This window comes from Castor canadensis, chromosome 7, assembly GCF_047511655.1.
Source record: "Castor canadensis chromosome 7, mCasCan1.hap1v2, whole genome shotgun sequence".
Classification (NCBI taxonomy): domain Eukaryota; kingdom Metazoa; phylum Chordata; class Mammalia; order Rodentia; family Castoridae; genus Castor; species Castor canadensis.
The window spans coordinates 40729160-40749757 of NC_133392.1; the positions used below are offsets into that span (position 1 = coordinate 40729160).

The window sequence follows — 20598 nt, forward strand, 5'->3', positions numbered from 1 at the left end:
CTGCAGTTTATCCTCTGCATAACAAGACCCAAATAGTTTTAAGTGACTTAAGCTAGGCATGGTGTGTGCCTGTAATTCCAGCACTTGGGAGGCTGACTGAGAAGAATCACGAGTTCAAGGACGACAGCCAGGCTTACATGTGAGACCCTGTCTCAAAAAAGTGAGTTGGTTATGGGAAACGCTGTCTTGAGATGGGCTACTGTAATATCAGTGACTGGAAATCATGGTGCCAAGGGACCATGTTATCTTTAAATTCCTCCAACAGAGGCTCTCTATACTTGATGTCCTGTTGGTGACTGGACATAGACGGTATTACCCACAATTCATGTATAAACAAGTATATATCAAGAGATGGTGTGGTGTGTGGACTCTTTGACGCCATCCACCGGAATTATGAGAATAACTTGGGATGGAGGTCCATCAATAATTGAGGACTTACCTCCAGGAGTAATTTATTGATGTTTTTCATGCTTGTCAGTGTCTTTTGTGCCTTGTCTTACTTGGCAGGACATTGAATCTCAGTTTTCTTTCAATAACAGATACCATGACCACCACCAAGGGCAGAAAGTCTTGCATATTTTTTTAGGCTGTACTTTTAAATTTCAATACCAATTGAATTGAAATCAATTCTACTGATATGGACTATGCAGTCATTGAAGACAAGGACTCTATGCTGGTTATTTCCAAAAATAAAGAGAGTTTGGACACTATATGGTAGACTCAGGCATATGTTACTGAAATGGAAATCAAAATGTGCTAAATATAAGTTGGCAAATACAGAATGTAAATTAATACTGAGACAGAGAAAGACGAAGGCTAGCCTGGAAAAATTTTTTTTTAATCTGAGTTCTTTTTATTTATTTGTTTATTTATTATTCATTTATTCACATATGCATACATTGTTTGGGTCATTTCTCCCTCCTGCCCCAACCCCTACCCTCTACCTCCCCACCTTTCAGGCAGAACCTGTTCTGCGCTTTTCTCCAGTTCTGTTGAAGAGTAAAAATAAGCAATAATAAGAAAGACATAGCTTTTTGCTAGTTGAGATAAGGACAGCTATACAGAGAGATTTCTAGCATTGCTTTCATGTACAAATGTGTTACAACCCAGGTTGATTCATCTCTAACTGATCTTTACACTGGTTGCTGATCCCTTTCTCATGTTGACCTCTGTTGCTTTAAGGTTTCTATGTTAATTCCTCTGGAGTGGGGACATCAAATTCTTTCATGTTTTGGGTTTTTTATCTAACCCCATACCTCCCATGTATGTTCTCCCCTTGTCATGTAACCCAAGTCCTACAACATTGTTGTATTTGCCCTTGATCTAAAGACCACATATGAGGGAGAACATATGATTTTTGGTCTTCTGAGTCTGGCTAACCTTGCTCAGAATGATGTTCTCCAGTTCCATCCATTTACTTGTGAATGATAAGATTTCATTTTTCTTCATGGCTGAGTAAAATTCCATTGTGTATAAATACCACATTTTCTTGATCCACTCATCAATAGTGAGACATCTTGGTTGTTTCCATAACTTGGCTATTGTGAATAGTGCTGCAATAAACATGGGTGTGCAGGTGCCTTTGGAATAACCTATGTCGCATTCCTTTGGGTATATCCCCAGGAGTGGGATTGCTGGATCATATCGAAGATCTATGTTTAGATTTTTAAGAAGCCTCCAAATTTTTTTCCAGACTGGTTGCACCAGCTTACATTCCCACCAGCAGTGTACAAGGAAGGGTTCCTTTTTCCCCACATCCTCACCAACACATGCTGTTGGTGGTATTTTTGATGATGGCTATTCTAACAGGGGTGAGGTGGAATCTTAGTGTGGTTTTGATTTGCATTTCCTTCATGGCTAGAGATGGTGAGCATTTTTTCATGTGTTTTTTGGCTATTTGAATTTCTTCTTTTGAGAAAGTTCTGTTTAGTTCACTTGCCCATTTCTTTTTTGGTTCATTAGTTTTGGGAGAATTTAGTTTTTTAAGTTCCCTATATATTCTGGTTATCCGTCCTTTGGTGTGTAGCTGGCAAATATTTTCTTCCACTCTGTGGGTGGTCTCTTCATTTTAGAGACCATTTCTTTTGATGAACAGAAGCTTTTTAGTTTTATGAAGTCCCATTTATCTATGCTATCTCTTAGTTGCTGTGCTGCTGGGGTTTCGTTGAGAAAGTTCTTACCTATACCTACTAACTCCAGAGTAGTTATATTAGTAGCTTTATTTGGTTTCATCAATAGGTCATTATTCACCTAGATCAAAGGCTTAGTGGTTAGGAGAAAAAAAATTTAGACATTTTAGTACTAGACTAGCAGTCTTTAGTATGCTAAGAAACATCATAAGGCTTCTGTTTTTGTTTTTAGCGTGCAGACATTTATTTGGAGGATTCTTGAGATCAGTATCTGGCTGAGGAAGGAAGGAAGCAAGATTAGGCAGAAAGGGTCTTGTTTTGTTGTTGCACTGAATTAAAACTAGTTTAAGAGCATTGCAGCTCATTCATGCTTTTTAAAATCTCCATAATATGTTTATTAAATTTAAAGTCATAGAACTAGCCAGGTAATTCATGTTCTAGTCTCTGTATGGTTAAGGGTGATGTTTCCCCAGGCTATGACAATAGTTAACCTTGCATCAGACCTACTGCAGCATATTGTCTGACTTCTCAGTCACTGGGTGGAATGGGCCCCTTCTTACATCCCTTTGACAAAAGCAATCACATCCACATTTAGTGTGGAGAACTCAACAGAACTGTGGCAAGCACCCAGATGTGCCACCCAGATGGCCTGAGCTGCAGGGCATGCAGTTAGCATACCACCTGTAGCTGTCAGTTTTCTCAGGTTTTCCTCGCTTTCAGGAACCTGCCTCTCCTCATTGTGTGCCCCATGGGGTGGAGGTCAGGGGAGCGGGAGCGGCACCACATCCGGTCACTGATTGTGGGTGGTGCAGAAAGGCCCTGTCATTTCCTTTGGGTCTGGCTGAGGATTTGTCACACTTTGACGTTTCTCTCTTCCTAATCCTGCATTCTTCCTTTTCGTTTGTAAGGAAGGAACCTACATTCTACAACCTGCAGACTAGATTCCATGCCAATATCTTCTGGGACTTAGAATTAGGTTCCCATACCGTTCTCCTTTCTCTTCCCTATTACCAAGACTGGGAACATAAATATAGGGCCCATTGCAAGATGAAAATGAAGGGACTCTTGTTCGGGAAGTGAGAAAAAGTGCTGTTAAAAGTACTGAAATAGAAAGCTTTTCCTTTCCTTTCTTTCTTTTTTTCCTTTTTGATAGTACTGGAGTCTGACATCAGGGCCTCACTGGGCAGTGCTAGGCAGGCACTCTAATACTTGAGCCACTCCCCCCAGCCCCTTTTTGCTTTAGTTTCAGAGAAACTCTTAGTTTTTTGTGCAAGGCTGGCTTTAGACTATGATCCTCTTACCTATGCCTCCTGCCTAGCTTGAGTTACAGGCACGTACCACCAAACCTGGATTGTTGGTGAAGATGGGGTCTTGCTAACTTTTTGCCCCAGCTAGTTGGAACCTTCTGATCTCTGCCTCCCAAGCTTTTCCTTTCTTTACTGATCTTTCTCTCTCAGTTTTTTCATGCTGTTTTAAATTTGTTGTTTGGTGTTGAAAGCCAAGAAAAATAGTGTTAAACTATGAGCATGAATTTATTGTTCATCTTTAAGTTATGCAATGCCAGTTTTAAATAGAAAAAATGAGTACTGAACTTGTGTGTAGAATCCTTGAAATTATACAAATCATATTTTGTAGCTTGTACATGCATATGTATTTCATTTTTACTAGAACAGTGGAAATCCTTCACAAAGTTATCTCAACTCTTTTCAGTTGATTTCTCGATACCTGCACACCCTACCAGCATTCTCTTATCTTCAGCTCCTGATGAGTAAAGCCAGACTGAAAGGAAAAGGAACTATGAGTAGCCCTCTCTTCCTCTTCCTCTGTGTCATCATTCTCGGCATGTGACTGGCTTATGCAGTAGGAAAGGATATCTGAGGCTACTTAGACCTTTGTGATTTTTAGAATATTCTTGCCTCTTTCTGCATTTGAAACAAGTTTTGATTTAAAAGGGAAGCTATTAGATATTTCTTTCTTGCTCCCCAATGCCTGCTCAGTCATGGGTGTAACACACTTGCCTTGAGCTAGCTTTAGCCTTACTGGATCCCCTTGGATCATGGGCCCACTGGAATTCTGTGCTCATGAGGCATCTCTAACTCTACACGCAAGCGGAACAGAAAAGAATAGCAGACACACGCAGTTCAAGGATCTCCTCTGCGCAAACGCAGCCTCTGTGGTTCCATTGGACTTCCCTTATAAGACCCAAAGTCAAAGATAACATATTAAGAATGTTAAGTCAGTGACAACTGAGCACTGAACTTAAGTTTCATGCTTTTGAGTGCCAGGCTCTATACAACTGTGTAGACTGTACTTCCTGAAGCTCGCCTTGCCGATTGCAGCTGTCCTGATTCCACCTGGTCCTCTTCCTTTTCCAAGCTCTCCATCACCCATCTTCACAACTGGAGAAAAGCAGGAGAATGGAAATAATTGGTGACTATGGGCTGCTGGAGCAAGATGAGTTGGAAGTTAGATCTATTCAAAAGATGACAGTCTCCTCTCCCCAAGCCACAAGGCATGAGTTCACCCCATTATCATAGATCTGTTTAAACTTCTGGCCCCAAATTAGGACACCATGCTAATCTGGATGAGGCTCCAGTACCTACTGGTACTGATGCAAATTATTGCTTCTGCTTAATTTATGCTCTTGAGTTCCTAAAATTCACCAGTTTTAGCATGAATATTTCTCTCTGTGTGTGCGCACACAGACCTTTTCTGATATATTAAGAAAACATCCTGATTATACAATAATTCAAAATTCATAATAAGACAAAAACGATCATTTGTATTCCCACTATTCACATAATGCTTGGGTGTATTTTAGTGTATTTGCTTTCAGCTTTTTCTATTCACACCAAAAGTATTTTTCAAAAAGTAATTTTTTCACTGTTTGAGCAATTTTGTAATTTACTTTCTTAGTTACCATTATATTATGAATTTATTTCCAAATCAGTAAATACAGATCAATACCATCATTTTTAATACTTAACAGCACAGTATTTTATTTTACTTTATTGATAAGCCATTAGTTAGTCATTGTTGACTGTTTCATCACTCATTTATTGATGAATAGTTAGGTTGGTTGTAAAATTTGAAGACAATCAATAGTTCTCTAAAATATGTTCTTTTATATATATCTACTATCAATCATCATTATCTGATTATTACTTTTATATAAATCTTAGAATTAAAATTGCTGATTTTTGTTTTAATAAATTACTCTTTAAAAATTTTTTTTAAGTTGTATAACCACCTATTTATTTATTTATTTGAAGTACTGGGGTTTGATTTCAGGGCTTGTGCTTGCAAGACAGGTGGTTTACCCCTTGAGCCATGCATATAGCCCTTATTGCTTTAGGTTTTTTTTTCTTTTGGATATGGTCTTGTGTTTTTGCCCAGGCCTAGCCTCAGAATATGATCCTTCTACCTTCATCTTTCCATGTAGCTGGGATTAGAGATATGTGCTACAACATCCAGCTTATTTGTTGAAATGGGGTCTTTCTCACTTTTTGCCTGGGATTGGCGCTGAATGAATCTTTACCTCCCAAGTAGCTGGGGATTACAGGATGAGCTACTGCACAAGACTTTTGTTTATTTTTCTAAAATTGCACATTTATTCTGCATCATGACCAGACTGTTAAAATTACCAATCAACAGCGTGGGTTAAAAAAAATGTCTACAATGAAACCCTTGTTGGAACGCTTTACACTTTCTTTAGTACAGAAACTAAAATATCTATGATATAATTTGTCACAAATATAGTCCTGGAAGGGTTTTTTTTGCCTATATGCATAAGTATTGCCTAAAACATATCTTTTTTGTAGCAGTCAGGCCCTGCCACCACTGCTTTGACTGAGTTCACAAATCTGCTGTAACCAGTGGCTTCCCTGTCACTTCTCTGCCTCTTCTCTTCTGGTAAGCTTTGTTTTCTGGCAGCAATTAAAACCTGTGGCCACTGGCATAATTACTTCTGCTGCTGGAACTGCCTCAGGCTCATTGGTTTATAGTTTGGCAAAGTATTGGCCTCTACCACCATAGATGCCAGAGCTTCTGCTTCCAAAGTTTCCTCCCTTCATGGCTCCAAAATTTGAAGACTGATTGTTGTAATTGCCAAAATCATTGTAGCTTCCACCACCTCCAAAACGCTTTCCATCATTATGAAATCCTTTGTTGTCATACCCATTACCACTGTTTCTATCACCACCACAGCGGCCACCAAAGCCACCATGGCCAGTGAAGTTTCCTATGTGACCAAAATTGTCACTGCCACCAAAAGCCAACTCCACAACCACCACCAAAGTTTTCAGAACCACTTTGTCTTCTGGCTAGATCAGCTACTAGCCTTCTCTTGCTTTGATGGGGCTTTTCCGACCTCACAGTCATGATTTCAGTCACTTCAATTTTGCCATACTGTTAAAAATAATCTTGGCAGTGATGTACTTCAGTGTCTTCTTTAATGCCGCCGACAAAGATCTTTTTCATAGTTAAGTGGGGACCTGGTCTTTGAGAATCTTCTCTTGAGACAATTCTCTTTGGTTCCACAACTCTTCTTTCCATCCACCTTGTGTGACCTTGACCTCATGCCTGCATCCATCTCCTCAATAGTGACATAAGTGACAAACTCAAAGCTGCTGGAATATCTGGTGTTTGGATTTCTCACAGCCACACAGTCCATGAGTCTTTCCCATTGCTCAAAATGCTCCCCAGACTCATTGATGAACAGTTCCACAATTGCTCTAACTCTTTACAAGACTGAATTAGACATGTCCACAGTGGAAAGAGAGACTTTAACAATGCTTCTTCCTCTGCATTCATGAACAGAAAGGAGTGAGCTAATGAATGTATTCCTACACCACCTTTTAAGAAGTTATAGATGTTAACAAAATATCAAGATGAATAAGAAAATGTTTTTGACCTGCCATTTTCTCCATAAATCTTCCCCAGAGGCAATGGTCTTCACATCTACTTGGCTTGAGCAGCCCCTCTAGGGACTGAACGCTTGTTTTCCAAAATGGTACAAATAGCCAGCTTCTGATTTCTTACTTATTATGGCCCCCAAATTGAAATTCTTTGAAGCTGGAACAACTAGCTGATTGAACCCAAACCTGTAAGTTCTGGTTCAATTCCATATTCATTTGCCTTTTGTATAAAATGCTTGCATTGTATTTTTCAGATGTATCTCAATTTTTTTTGTGGAGTTCCAGACATACTTTGCTCAGGATTATTCACAAACAGCATGGATCCATTCCATTGTAGATTGTGTCACAATGCTTTGTGGTGAGTATCACTTGCCAGGATAGACAATTATTGGCTACTCTGGGACTGTGCATGACACTGATCTTTGATAGGGTCAAATAACACTGACTTTGATTAGCAATTTTTCTAAATACAAGGACTATGTTAAAAATTGGTTATGACTATATAAAAAGAAAATATCTACCCTACCACCAACCAAACCTAGGGAGATGACATTGATGGTCCTGTCTGATGTCAGATGGAAGAACTTAATACACTGAAAATGACACATACTATTTGGTTCTTTCATGTAGGGATAGGATATTGAACATCATAGAACTTGTCCTGGTTTGGAAGGCAGTTTACCATATAGCTTATGCTTCGTTTATGTATTCCAAATTCTTTGGCCTTCTCACTCTCTAGTCATATAAACAGCCATTGGATAGTACCGTGAGCCATTTCCATGTGATTTCCTTAAATGAGTATTACAAGTGTTGCATTGCATCTCAAGTCTTGATTTATATTCTGCTCCCTTACCAGAGGGTTCCAAATTTGGCTCACAAATAGCATCTTCTTCTGCATAAATGTTAATGCTTCAAGAAGTATTGGGGAAGGATGGGATTGTGTAATCAGGAGCTAGCATATTCACTATGGCTATAACTTCATTCAGAAAACCTCAAAGGAGCTCTTTAGGGAAGATAAAGTGTTCTATAAATTCATGGAAATTAATATTGCATCTATGTAGTACAGGATGGCAAACTGAGTTACCAAACTGGCTTTTTATGAGTGTCTTTATTGGTTTTGTTCTATTGAGATAAGATTTTGCTATGTAACCTAGGGTACCTTTGAAGTTATGAACTTCCTGCCTTAGGCCTTCTGAGTTCTGGGATTATAAGTATGCACTATCATGCCTAACTTTTCTTAGTAAGTTTCTAAGATTGTATTAAGCTGGAGCACTCTGTTTATAGCATGGACTCACTTAATCCTTTCGTTTAGATGAGTCTTGAGTATTTTAGAAAACTTTATCTCTTCAGGCCTTGTCTCAGTGGCTAAAAGGAAATATATTATTCAGTAACTCACAGTATCTTCATCTGATTTCATTCCAGCCACTGACTCATATTTGTTTTTAGAAAAAAAAATGTTCATATTCAGAAATCAGTTGAAGTATATGTCTTTGGTTGGAAGGAATATGAGAGCAATTATGGGACTAAAAGCAGGTTTCCTGGAAGGCAAAGTTGACTCTTTCAACTGATAAAAAGGTCTCAAGGATTAAAAAACCATATATTTGGGTTATGTAGCCCATGATTTTTTCTCTTCAACAGTCATTGTATTTCCAGGGTCATGTTATCAGTCACAGTGTTGTCTTGGCACATCATGGGTCTGTGTTTGTCTTTCTCAGAAATAGGGGTGACTCATTTCTTTCCTTTTTATCTTCTGGAGAATGTTCATAATCCCTCAGGATTATATGGTCAAAAGTGACCCAATATGGTCACAATGACTATGTAGGTCTGCATAGGTCAAGTCACAAGCATGAATTCTGTTCATGAATGTGAGACTGATTATACCCATTGATCTGCTTACCAAGTAACATCATATTGGAACATGAGAATTTAAAGTATGAACAAGACACTCCAGAGTCACACATGGGACACTTACTGGGGAAAATATGCCATGTGATGAATAGAGAAGTGAAACTTATTCATTGAGTTTGGTATAAGTTTTTTCATTGAATTTGGCATAGATTTTGTCTTAACCATAGGAACAGCATCCTTGAGAATTCAGTATATTCTCAGGTGATTTGCTTGCTCCTTCCTATTTTCCATTGGTAGTATATACAGTCAGCCACTATTTAAATAAATAGAAGTCATTGGGTTGATAACTGAGTCTGTCCTGTACATCTGAATCTATAATTTCAACTTTATCAATACAAAAATGATCATATGATGCGGAAATCCAGAGAATTGGCTCTTCTGTTCTTGTTCCAAGTCGTACTGGTGTCAGTGTGAATTTTTTTAATGAAAACAAATTTGTATGCCTTCCTTACCAATTACACAGTACTGCCCACTTTCTCTCTCCACTGAGTAATTATTATCATTTTTACTAATGATGTATGAATAATACTGTATCGAGCATCCTTGTGCAAATGACATGTAGTTTGGATAGAGTTGATTCCTTGTATTTACAACACCCTGCACTCCCAAGATTATGACTGCAACAGAATGAAGATAGGAATAAGCACTGAAATGCAAGTCAAGACACTTGAGTTCTAGTCCTGCTCTGCTCCACAGTCTGTGTGTGACCTTGGACAAGTCACTTCTTTCTGAACCTCAGTTTCCAAAATTATGAGAAGATTAGTGGGGTGGGCTTGACATTTTAAAGCTCAGTTGTTCTCTACTCTGCTAACACAACACCAGAGTCTTTTCACAGTACCCTCAAAGCCTTTCTGTTGAACCTATTTATTATTTTTTTGAAGCTCCACTTGGGAGTGTTGTCAGTAACCATTTGTCCTGTCAAGTGGGAATCATGCTGGGTGGCTTGCTTGCATCTACTGGTTTCATCTTGGGCTCATTTGCCACCAGCCTGAAGCATCTCTACCTCACTCTGGGAGTTCTTACAGGTAAGGGTACTTCTTCCACTCCGCCCCATGTAGGTGTTTTCAAGCACATCAACAGAACAGTAGTTCATAAAATATTCATTTTGTTAGAGGAAAAATTTAGTTGATATGGCTTATGTCTACCTACCTAGCAGATAAGCTAGGGTAGTGACTACACCACCCTAATAAAAATGCATTACTACTTTAATTCAGCCATATGATAAAAATAACTGCTGCCCTTCTCTTTGGCGTTAGTATATGGTTGAGATTCTGTACTCAGAAGAAACAAGATATTATTTAGCACAATATAAATTTTCAGCAATAATCATTCTCCTGATGTCTTTGCTAAGACATTGTTATTAATATTACTATTATTATTAGTGGTAGTATTGTTTGCAGTACTGTGAATTGAACCCAGGGCCTTGTGCTTGCTAGGCAAGTGCTTTACCACTTAAGGAACACCCCTGTCTCCCACCCTTTTAATTTTGTTTTGAGATAGGGTCTTGCTAACTTTGCCTGTGCTGGCTTCTTTCAATTAGTGATACTCCTACCTCTGCTTCCCAACTAGCTGGTATTACAGGCTTATGCTACCTCATGCAGCTTGCTAAGACATTAAAATATCTCTGCATTCAACCTAGGTTGCCCTTGTTTTGTAATGAATATCATTATCCAATAAGTAGGAATTCCCAGTTTAAAAAAGCCCCCTATTGTGAATATTCTGTGTTGCACATTCTCCCTCAATGTTATAGAAGTATCGCTTTAGAAAATCATATATGAATGGAAAGAGAGGCAACATATAGGCATTGCACAATTCACGCTTAAGGAGACTGCATAGGAACAAGATGGAGCTAGTTGATGGGACTAAAGTAGCCATTTACTCATCACTCAGAGGGCCATGGAGAGTAACCCCCATTCTTGTCTGGGTTCTGTGCCATAGAGGTAGAATGAATCAAGACAATAAAGGTATAACCTCATAATAAGGTTGCAAATATGGCTCTGACAGCTGAAGAAGGAACATCCACCCCTAGTAACTCAAAGGCCTGACTGCTAAGGTAACCAGCAGTCCCAGTTTACCAGGGAAAAACTAGTCTAGTTTTAGCACTGAAAGCCCCAGGTCCTGAACACCTCTGTCCAGGAAATTCTAGATTACTGACCCCCTACACTGTGGAGGAACAGAACTGAAGGTGGTTCTCCTTTCCCTTCTATGACATTCTAAATGTCATGAAATCCAGGCTTAAAGCCCTGGGTATTTTCTAAACCTAAAAAGTAATAGAAGCTGACAATTCTTAGAAAGATTTCTGTATTACCAACATTATCTGGGGACCTTCAGGGACATTTTCAGGTTGCTATGTTCACATATAATGTTTCCCATTATGTGATGTTTCCCACTTATGTGAAATTACTCTGGAACTTTCATGAAGTATATATTTTAATCCAAATTCCAGAGTGGTACAGATTATCAGTGTTGTGTCTTCACTGCAGGAAGAGTTGAGGCAAATATCCAGGTATTTTAACTTACAAAAAGGGAGGAAGAGGCCAATTCTTTAGGATAGCATCATCCAGATTTTCCAGTAAATTCCAGTTTAGGTTGTATAATAATTTTTAAGTTTAATTTTGCTCAAGAATTCATATTGTAAGTGACTTATTCTTAAAAAGAAAGTCACATATAGTCTATATTTTGTGGATGACTGGTGAAGAGAGACTCATTTTCAGACTGGAATACAAAAAAGCTTTGGGGTTCACAAAAGGTCAGATTTCCTTCAATCCAAGTCATCTCATTGTGAGATCATTTCTTCCATTAGCTGCTCATGGTGTACCAGCACTCATGGAGTTTTCTTTCTTCCAGGTCTTGGATTTGCACTTTGTTATTCTCCAGCTATTGCCATGGTAGGCAAGTATTTCAGCAGACGGAAAGCCCTTGCTTATGGGATCGCCATGTCAGGAAGTGGCATTGGTACCTTCATCCTGGCTCCTGTGGTTCAGCTCCTTATTGAACAGTTTTCCTGGCAGGGGGCATTACTCATCCTTGGGGGCTTCGTTTTGAATCTCTGTGTTTGTGGTGCCTTGATGCGGCCAATCACTCTTAAAGAGGACCCTTCAAGTGCAGAGCAGAACCATGTGTGCCGAACTCAGAAAGAAGACTGTAAGCAGGCATCTCCCTACCCACCTTTGGCCAAAGAACGAGTGCAGACTTGCCTTTGTTGCTCTTTGCAGCAGGAATACAGTTTTTTACTGATGCCAGACTTTGTTGTGCTATCCATCTCTGTTCTATTTATGGCTTATGGCTGCAGCCCTCTCTTCGTGTACTTGGTGCCTTATGCTTTGAGTGTTGGAGTGAGTCACCAGCAAGCTGCTTTTCTTATGTCCATACTTGGTGTGATTGACATTGTTGGCAATATCACATTTGGATGGCTAACTGACAGAAGGTAAAAATCCTTGAAAGTACAATTGATGTACTACCCTTATCCCCACAATGGGCTAAACCTTGAGTTTCCCCTCTTCTCACCCTATCAGATCTTTAAAAGTTAACAATCCTTCAGAATCTGCAGGCAACTTCTTGCTATGTCTTCTAGATTAGCAAACTGATTTTTGTAAAGGAAACATTTTTTGGCTTTGCAGTCCATATGATCTTTTCCCAACTACCCAGTGCTGCTGTTGTATCATGAAGGCAGCCATAGACAATATATTAACAAATGGAAGTAGCTGTGTTCTGATGAGACTTTATGCACACTAAAATTTGAATTTCTCTCTCAATTTTTATATGTCACAAAATACTATTTTTTAATTTTTTTCCAACCATTCTAAAGTAGAAAAGCCATTCATAATTGACAAGTAAGATACAGAACCAGATGGTGGGCTGGATTTGACCATAATTTCTCCACTCTTGTTCTACATGGTTTAGGATGGTAAGTCTGTCTAAAGTGTAGAGGCCAAGGTAAGTACAAGTTCTGGTGATAGATTTATTTCCACCCCAAGTCAAGTTAGTCCTAAAAGCAAGACAACTTCTGGCTAAGTTTTATGGTTTTAGTTGCCTTTGAATCATCCCAGAAATTGGCTAACAATAGAAAGAAGAGCAGAAACAGTCCAGGAAGGAGGATCAGGTACAATAATAACACATTGTAGCCACATATTTATTTTGATAGTAAAATAGTAAAACAGTTTCATTATATTGTAACCTTCAAAAACAAAGTAATAGGAAACCTATCAAGTAGTTCTTGCAGCAAATACTCACCTATTTGGATTGAAAATATATGCTACTCATTGTCTCCTAAGTGAAGGACTTCTTTTTGCATTATGACTTGGGAGAGCTGTCATTATATAGTTTCTCACAAATTATTTCCTTGGTAATTAATTAGGATTCAACTGCCATTCCTTTGTGTTATGAATATAACATTTAGATTTAACTCCACATTTTATTTGTGGTGCTAGAGATGAACCCAGGACCTCATGCATGATAGGCAAGTACTCTAACACTGAGCTATATCCCCAGCCCCTCCACATTTCTTAATTAAGGAAGAAAGGGGAAGCAAGGAAAATCTAGCTGTATAATCAAGTAACTCAGTGAGAAGGGTCTGAAGGGGGGGTGCCTAGTTTGAGACATATAAGGCTTAAATTCTTGTGTCAGTTCTGCCACTTATTAGCCCTGTGACCCAGGGAAAATCATCTAACCCTCAGATCCTCAAGGGTCTTTCTCTGTCAGATGGACCAGTACAATATTTGCCTGTCAGCTTCATGCCATTTTGTGAGGCTCAAATGAGGTTGTAGGTAGAAAAAACATTTGTAAAGAATAAACTGTTACAGCTGACATTATTCAAAGTCTTTGAAATAATTGATATCATGCATGGTTTTAGAATTACAGAAGGACACTGTATTTTGGAAAGACTTAGTCTGAACACAAGACTTTCATTATTTTTGCCAGTTCATTTTAAGGTCTTCATATTCCAGTCTCCTCTTTGTACAACTACTTAGGTTATTGAGCATCTGTGATATGCCGTATGTTATACCAAGTGGATAACATATATAAAAGCATCCAATATTGCAGGTGGCCAGAAAATATTAGACTCCTGACATGCTATGTATTATTTCACAAACATCTTTAGAGTAACCCTATGAGGTAGGTAACCTTCTCATAGTTAAATAATTTCAGATTAGAGTTAGGCAGGTAGTAGGGTTGCAATCATCTACAGTTCCAATTCTAGAATATATAGTCTCTCTACCATACCATGCTTCCTGGGGAGATAAATTATTATATTTGCATATATCAAAAGAAAAGATCAGAAGATAACATACAATAGGAAGCCATATTTATAAAAAAACTGCAGTGCTCAACTGCTTCATGACATCCTTCTAAAACTTTTTTATAGGACCTATGCATCCTGCACTCATTCTTTTTCTTCATATTCACAGGTGTCTGAAGAATTACCGGTATGTTTGCTACCTCTTTGCCGTGGGACTAGATGGGCTCTGCTATCTCTGCCTCCCAATGCTTCAAAGTCTCCCCCTTCTTGTGCCTTTCTCCTGTACCTTTGGCTATTTTGATGGAGCCTATGTAACCTTGATCCCAGTAGTAACTGCAGAAATAGTGGGGACCAACTCTTTGTCTTCAGCACTCGGTGTGGTGTACTTCCTTCATGCAGTGCCGTACTTGGTGAGCCCACCCATAGCAGGTAAGTTTTCTGAAAGATTCTCCAACTATTCTTGTCATATTGCTATGAAAAGTTGAGCCCCCACACAGATGCACGCACACACACACACACACACACACACACACACAAACAAATTGGCTAGAGTGTTGGGAAAGAGTGAAAGAGAACAGGAATTCAAGAATCACCAAAACATAATTTTGTTCACAGCCTTGGTTTATAATTTTCTTCCACCAAGTGGGGACCTTCACCTACCTCAAAATAAAAAGTCCCAAATTAGAGTCTTGGTTCCATCACATACTAACAATGGGAGTGATGTATTTTTGAGTGCCAGGTAAGGGAACTGAGCTCTATGTTCTTTACTTACCATTTGCATACCAAATGTGGGTGGTATTCAAGTTTTTATGCAAAGTGGTAATGATGCTAAGTACATTGTAGAAAATGTGACCTAGCTATTGATCTAATGGTTTAGAACAAAGATAACTAAGAGACCATTTTAAAAGTTCAGGAGCAAACTGATAAAGGCCTAAACTAGGGCTGCTATTACAAATATCAGATGGGGGTGATGTAACTAATGTACAATGTAAGTCTAATTGGAATTGTCACTATAAATCCCCCTGTATAACGAATACATCTTAATAAAAAATTTATGAAAAAATAAGCCATGGAGGAAAAGAGGAAATTTTGAAATACATAACAACAAATTTAGCATATTGGAATGAAGAAGTGAAAGATGACTTAGAAAATAATATCATGATTGAAAGCAATAAGGAAATTGAGGATAGTGGCTTTGCTTGAAAAATAATGAATTTAAAGTTTTGATATATTAATATATCTGAAACAGGTGAAAATACTCTGGAGCTGTGTAAGGATAAAATCTGAGCTTTAGAGGGAGCCTGTGTTTGGAAATGCAGATTTGAAAATTATCAGTTAAAGCATCTAGAATATGTTGCAAACTGTAAACTGCTAAAAAAAACTTAGAGCATGATCAAACAAATAATTTAACAAATACTTATTGCATGCATTAAATAAATAATTAAGCAATAATTAAGTTATTATTTTTTAATAATTAAAAAATAAATAATTAAGTTACTTTTGTAACATGGCGATTGACACAGGTGAGGGAGCAGAAAATTGGTGAGAACCTTGTTCTTCTTTCTGAAGTGTATGGTCTAGACCAGGAATGAGGTCATGGGACTCCATCTGTGTGTGACTCTAGTGGCCTTGTTAAAACACAGATTCCTTGACCCTCTCACCTATGATATGAATCTTCAGGGATAAGTTCCAAGAATATACATTCTTCAATCACCTTTCTTGTGATGTTCATGCGTACTAAAAACTGTAAATAACTGGTCGAGATTATTACCTTTCTTATGGTAAAACCAAGATAGTCAGCCAGATCTCTGAAAATAAGCAAGTCAGAAAACTCAAATACTTTCTAGAAAGAGGAAAGGGAATTTCTTGAAGAAGGCAGGATTTCTGCTATTAGCTGCCTTATGAATAGGCAATTTATGATTACTTCCTAACTCTAGCAAAGGCTAAAGCAGCAAAATAAGGGATATTGTGGCTACTTGCTTGACCCAGGTGAAGATACCTGGTCATTTAAACTCCATGATGCAGGATTATGTGTCCAGTGCTCCATTTTTGAAAACTTCCCACAAAATGCTCCAACATCCTCCCTCCACGGCCAAAATTACTTTTTAATTTTGTTACATGTCACAAGACACAAATGAAATTGGGATTCTTGGATCATTTTTCCAATTCCTGGCCTTCATTTGGCAAACAGACATTATGGTAATTAAGAGAAGTTATAGGATTAAAATGTGAATTTTTATTGCAATACTTCTCTTATTTACTTATCTTTAAAATATCAACTCTCCACATAGTCATGTACACTTGGTGCTACAGAAATGCACAAATAAATCAGCTGATAACTAAAATATTCAAGGGCAATTTGAATGCAGGAAACCATGTGAGGCATATAACAAGTTCTATATGTCATTTTTGATTAGTGTATTTGAGGTGATTGAAAATAGAAACCATGTAGTTCTCTGTTGAATTTTCTTGACATAAAGAGTTGGAGGAATTTTTAAAAGAAGCTTTTTATTGACCATATATAATTGACTGCCAAAGTACAATTTGACACTGATTCTTTGATCATTTGCATATCAGATGCCCTGGTTTTCCTCAAAATGTAAAACTGGTAGAGATGTTGAGATTCATTTTTTTCATCAAGCAATAAAGAATAAAATCCCCATGATTGTGATGCTTGCCTTCAGAAGCATGTGTTTGTAACATGTATGATGGCCCAAAGTTGGATTTTTTAATTGAATGGGGTACAATTACAACTGGATCCAATTGATAATTTGGTTATTGCTTTGAAACCTCTTAGGGCAATTAAACATTTTTTATGATTATATCATCTTAATGCCCTAGAGAAATTACCCCAACTTCAATAATTTGAATGATGTTGAAAATTACAGAACATACAATAAAGATTTGAATTTTATCTTTTCTACCAGTTTTCATGGGGTTAATAATAGCTAATATTTATTATGTGATTGCTAGGTACATAACACTGTTTTAAGTACTTTACTTAATAACAACTATGAATTTATTTTAGAAGTTGCCCTAAAAAATAAACTGTATTTCTCAGTTGCTGCACAATATTTTTAAGCAATCTGGTTTTTGTCTCAAAAGTATAATGCTGGTACTGAAATCTATTGCTATTATCCCTACAAATAATTAAATTTGAGAGTGGGTAAGTACAGAGATTGAATTTTCAACTTGACAATGTAATCTTGCTGTTGTTTGTTCTAGGATGGCTGGTAGATAAGACTGGCAGCTACACTGCAGCATTCCTTCTCTGTGGATTTTCAATGATATTTAGTTCTGTGTTGCTTGGCTTTGCTAGACTTATAAAGAGGATGAAAAGAACCCAGCTGCGATTCCTTGCCAAAGAATCAGATCCCAAGCTGCAGCTATGGACCAATGGATCAGTGGCTTATTCTGTAGCAAGAGAATTAGATCAGAAAGATGAGGAATCTGTGGCTACAGCAGTGCCTGGTTACAACCTCACATGATCAAAAACCTTGAGCCTGGCAATCTTCAGAACTGATGGAGTTGGATCTACCAGATTGTTCACATTTCTGAAGTGAACAATTATTTGGGCAGAAGTATTGCCTTCCAAGAAAATTATTATTATTATGGTTTTTTAAACATATTTATAAGGGAAAATAGCAAATAATAAAGAAAGGTGGAGTAGCCTAGAGTTTCCTCTTTTGGGATTTGTGCTCACAGTTGAACTTTAGATCTGTGGGCAATGGAACATAACTCTATGGTAAATATTAGGACACAGTTGACATAATTAACTGTAACTGGGGTGATTCTAAGGCATAACCAAAGTAGAGGACACTGGACGGCAGCTTTGTTATCCCAAAATCTCTGCCCCTCCATCTTCCCTCCTTAGGTAGAAGTTGGATGGAAATGTTGACATGTAGGGCTGCTTACCTTATGCTGTTTGCAGGTGTGTGTGGTGGGGTGGGGTGGGGAGGCCAGTATTAGCTCAGGTGTGGTGGTGGAGATTCCATGACTTTTTTTATGGCACAGTTTTTCATTAGAATTTTAAATAGAGAGAAGTTAATGAATACTTGAGATTCTTCTGAAGACAATGATTAAAGAGACTGTCTTTTTTCCCTCTTTTAATCTTCCAGCCGGCCCTTGTTGCTGGCATTGGGTAGATATCACTTTGAGAATCCAAAGAATCATGAAATGTGATTATTGGAATGGGTCCTAAAGGTTGGTTGGTAAGATTGTCTATTTGAAATTGTCCCCTTGAAATGGAAAGCTCTCTTCCTAAAACTGTGTCCTAGATACTCACCTCTGTCACTACCGCATACTCACTCTAAATTTATCAGAGAATACATCCAGTCACTGGGCAACCTCTGTCGATCCTGAAATGTTAGTAACATCAAAACTTCCCATCTTTGTTCCTTCAGAAAAAAAGCTCTTGTTTGAATTGTAGACACATTCCTGTTAGGAACAGAAAAATGTTGACAGTATTCCAGTTGAGCAGGAACTAAATTCTTGAATCAGCAGGCTTCTGGTGAGTTTTCTTTGCAGATCAGACATTAGGTTCATCATTACCCAAGAGGACTTGAGGGGCTTTACCTGAAAATATTATTGTAGAGATATTTTAAAGATGAGATTCCTTTTTCCCTGTGTTCACTTTTCCCCCGATGTCTACTGCCTTTCATCTCTTTATAGATAATAATTAGAAACCTAAGTAATTTATTCACTCTCACATACCCCACTTTTCTGTGGTTTGGGGACATTTATGAGTTTTCAGGTTGAAGAGGGAAGGCATAGAGACAGAAGATTGTCTCCAGTAGTTCCAAATCCACAGAATTGTAATCTTGAATCCCAAGTCATGTCACATCTGTAAATAAGGAAAAGTTATATAATTAGAGGGGAATTTTCTTTATTCAAAAATTAAAATCTAAACCCCAAGGAAATATTTTGACTCCAAGGCCATTTAATCAATTCACATGTGCCCTGCCAGCAGTGCTGGGGAAAAAAATCAAAGTAATAAGGAAGATCCTAGGTTAGCTGATGAGTCCTTGCTTGTGACTGGATTATTTCACAAAAATCAAGTTAATACATTGCTTTCAGAATGAGATACTAGCTTGATTTGGTGGGAGAAAATGATATTTCACAGTTGTTCTTCAAAGAGAAATTTGAATGTATCTATTATCTTTTGAGAACTTATTTTTGAATCCATTTGCTCTGTCATTTGCAATTTTAAAATATTTGGAAAATATTTATAAAAATACAAAGTTAAAATGAAGTCATACATGTTTGGAATAGCACTTTACATTAAATGTCATTTCTTGAATCTTACAGCCTAGAGAGTTTTTGAAATATCACTAGCTGTAACTATTCTTAAACATACTTTTTCCTAGTGATGATCACAAAAAAGTTTTCTTTATGTGGTTCTGCAGTATAATTTCTCTAAAGAATTGTAAGTATTTATGAAAAACAAGCATGATGATCAGATGTTTTAAATCTTTATATAAAAAGTTGTTATATTTTGATTTTGTACATGCATAAATTTATATTTTATTTCCTCTCTTGGAGCAACATTTTTAAAAAACCAGTAAGAAAAATGTAGATTTTAGAGTCTACAATTTTGGCATCTGTGTAAAATTTTATGACAATGTCCCATGTGTTTATACTGATTGTTTCACAACTGAGGAATTCATGGGAATGATGTGTTTTATGGAATCAAGAATAAAATTATAGTGGAATGATTCTATATCTTAAATATTTGTTTATACCACTGTAAGTTCTACTTTGGAATTGACAAAGTAGAAAAGCAGAGAAAATTTTGTAGCTTTTATAGATACACCATACTATTGGGTCCTTTGTTCAGATTATAATTTCACTAATAGATCACATACTTCAAAGACAAAATAAAATGAATTTATAGTCATATGTTTGGAACCATTTTTCTTTTGGACAAGGGTTTTAGCTAGGAGGGTAAATGGGTCCGTCTGAATCATGCCAAGATGTAGCTAAGATTTATAACATCCTAAACCCTTTATTGAAATTTCTAATATGCTACATACTGTGTCAGACACATGGTCCCATTTAATCCCTACACTAACCTATATTGTTGCCATTTTGTAGATGTGGAACCCAAGGTACCAGGTCCCATAGCTCAGTAGCATTAGAATGTGAGAACCTGAAAAATTGGAAAGCTGTCTGATGCTATCTAATACTGGAATCTGAATCCTTTAATGCCTATTCAGACCATCTTCTTATGTAGGTTCAAGAAGTCATTTGGAAAAGGCCCTGCCTTGGACAGATAAAATCCTTTGGACTATATGTTAATCTTCTGAGCACAAAAGAAGGAAATTTTTCAAGTTTTCCTAAGAGGTCTTATCAGAAACATTGTTTCCAGTAAGTGGTTTAATTTGGTGTTGACTGACAGAGGTTTCTT

At 37.5% G+C, this 20598-nt stretch overlaps 1 protein-coding gene and 1 pseudogene across 2 annotated transcripts in view; one reads left to right on the forward strand and one right to left on the reverse strand.

The window, feature by feature from the left end:
* Slc16a12 (solute carrier family 16 member 12) overlaps positions 1-20090 on the forward strand; it is an 84234-nt gene extending 64144 nt beyond the window's left edge. For both annotated transcript variants that reach the window (XM_020177762.2, XM_074078802.1), the window contains 5 exons: positions 7300-7403; positions 9835-9978; positions 11801-12380; positions 14362-14621; positions 17418-20090. In XM_020177762.2, coding sequence (XP_020033351.2) covers positions 7300-7403; positions 9835-9978; positions 11801-12380; positions 14362-14621; positions 17418-17680 — 1351 coding nt within the window. In that variant the 3' untranslated portion in view covers positions 17681-20090. The remainder of the gene's footprint in view (positions 1-7299; positions 7404-9834; positions 9979-11800; positions 12381-14361; positions 14622-17417) is intronic.
* Positions 6115-7255, reverse strand: LOC141424659 (heterogeneous nuclear ribonucleoprotein A1-like; annotated as a pseudogene).
* Positions 20091-20598: the final 508 nt, after the last annotated feature.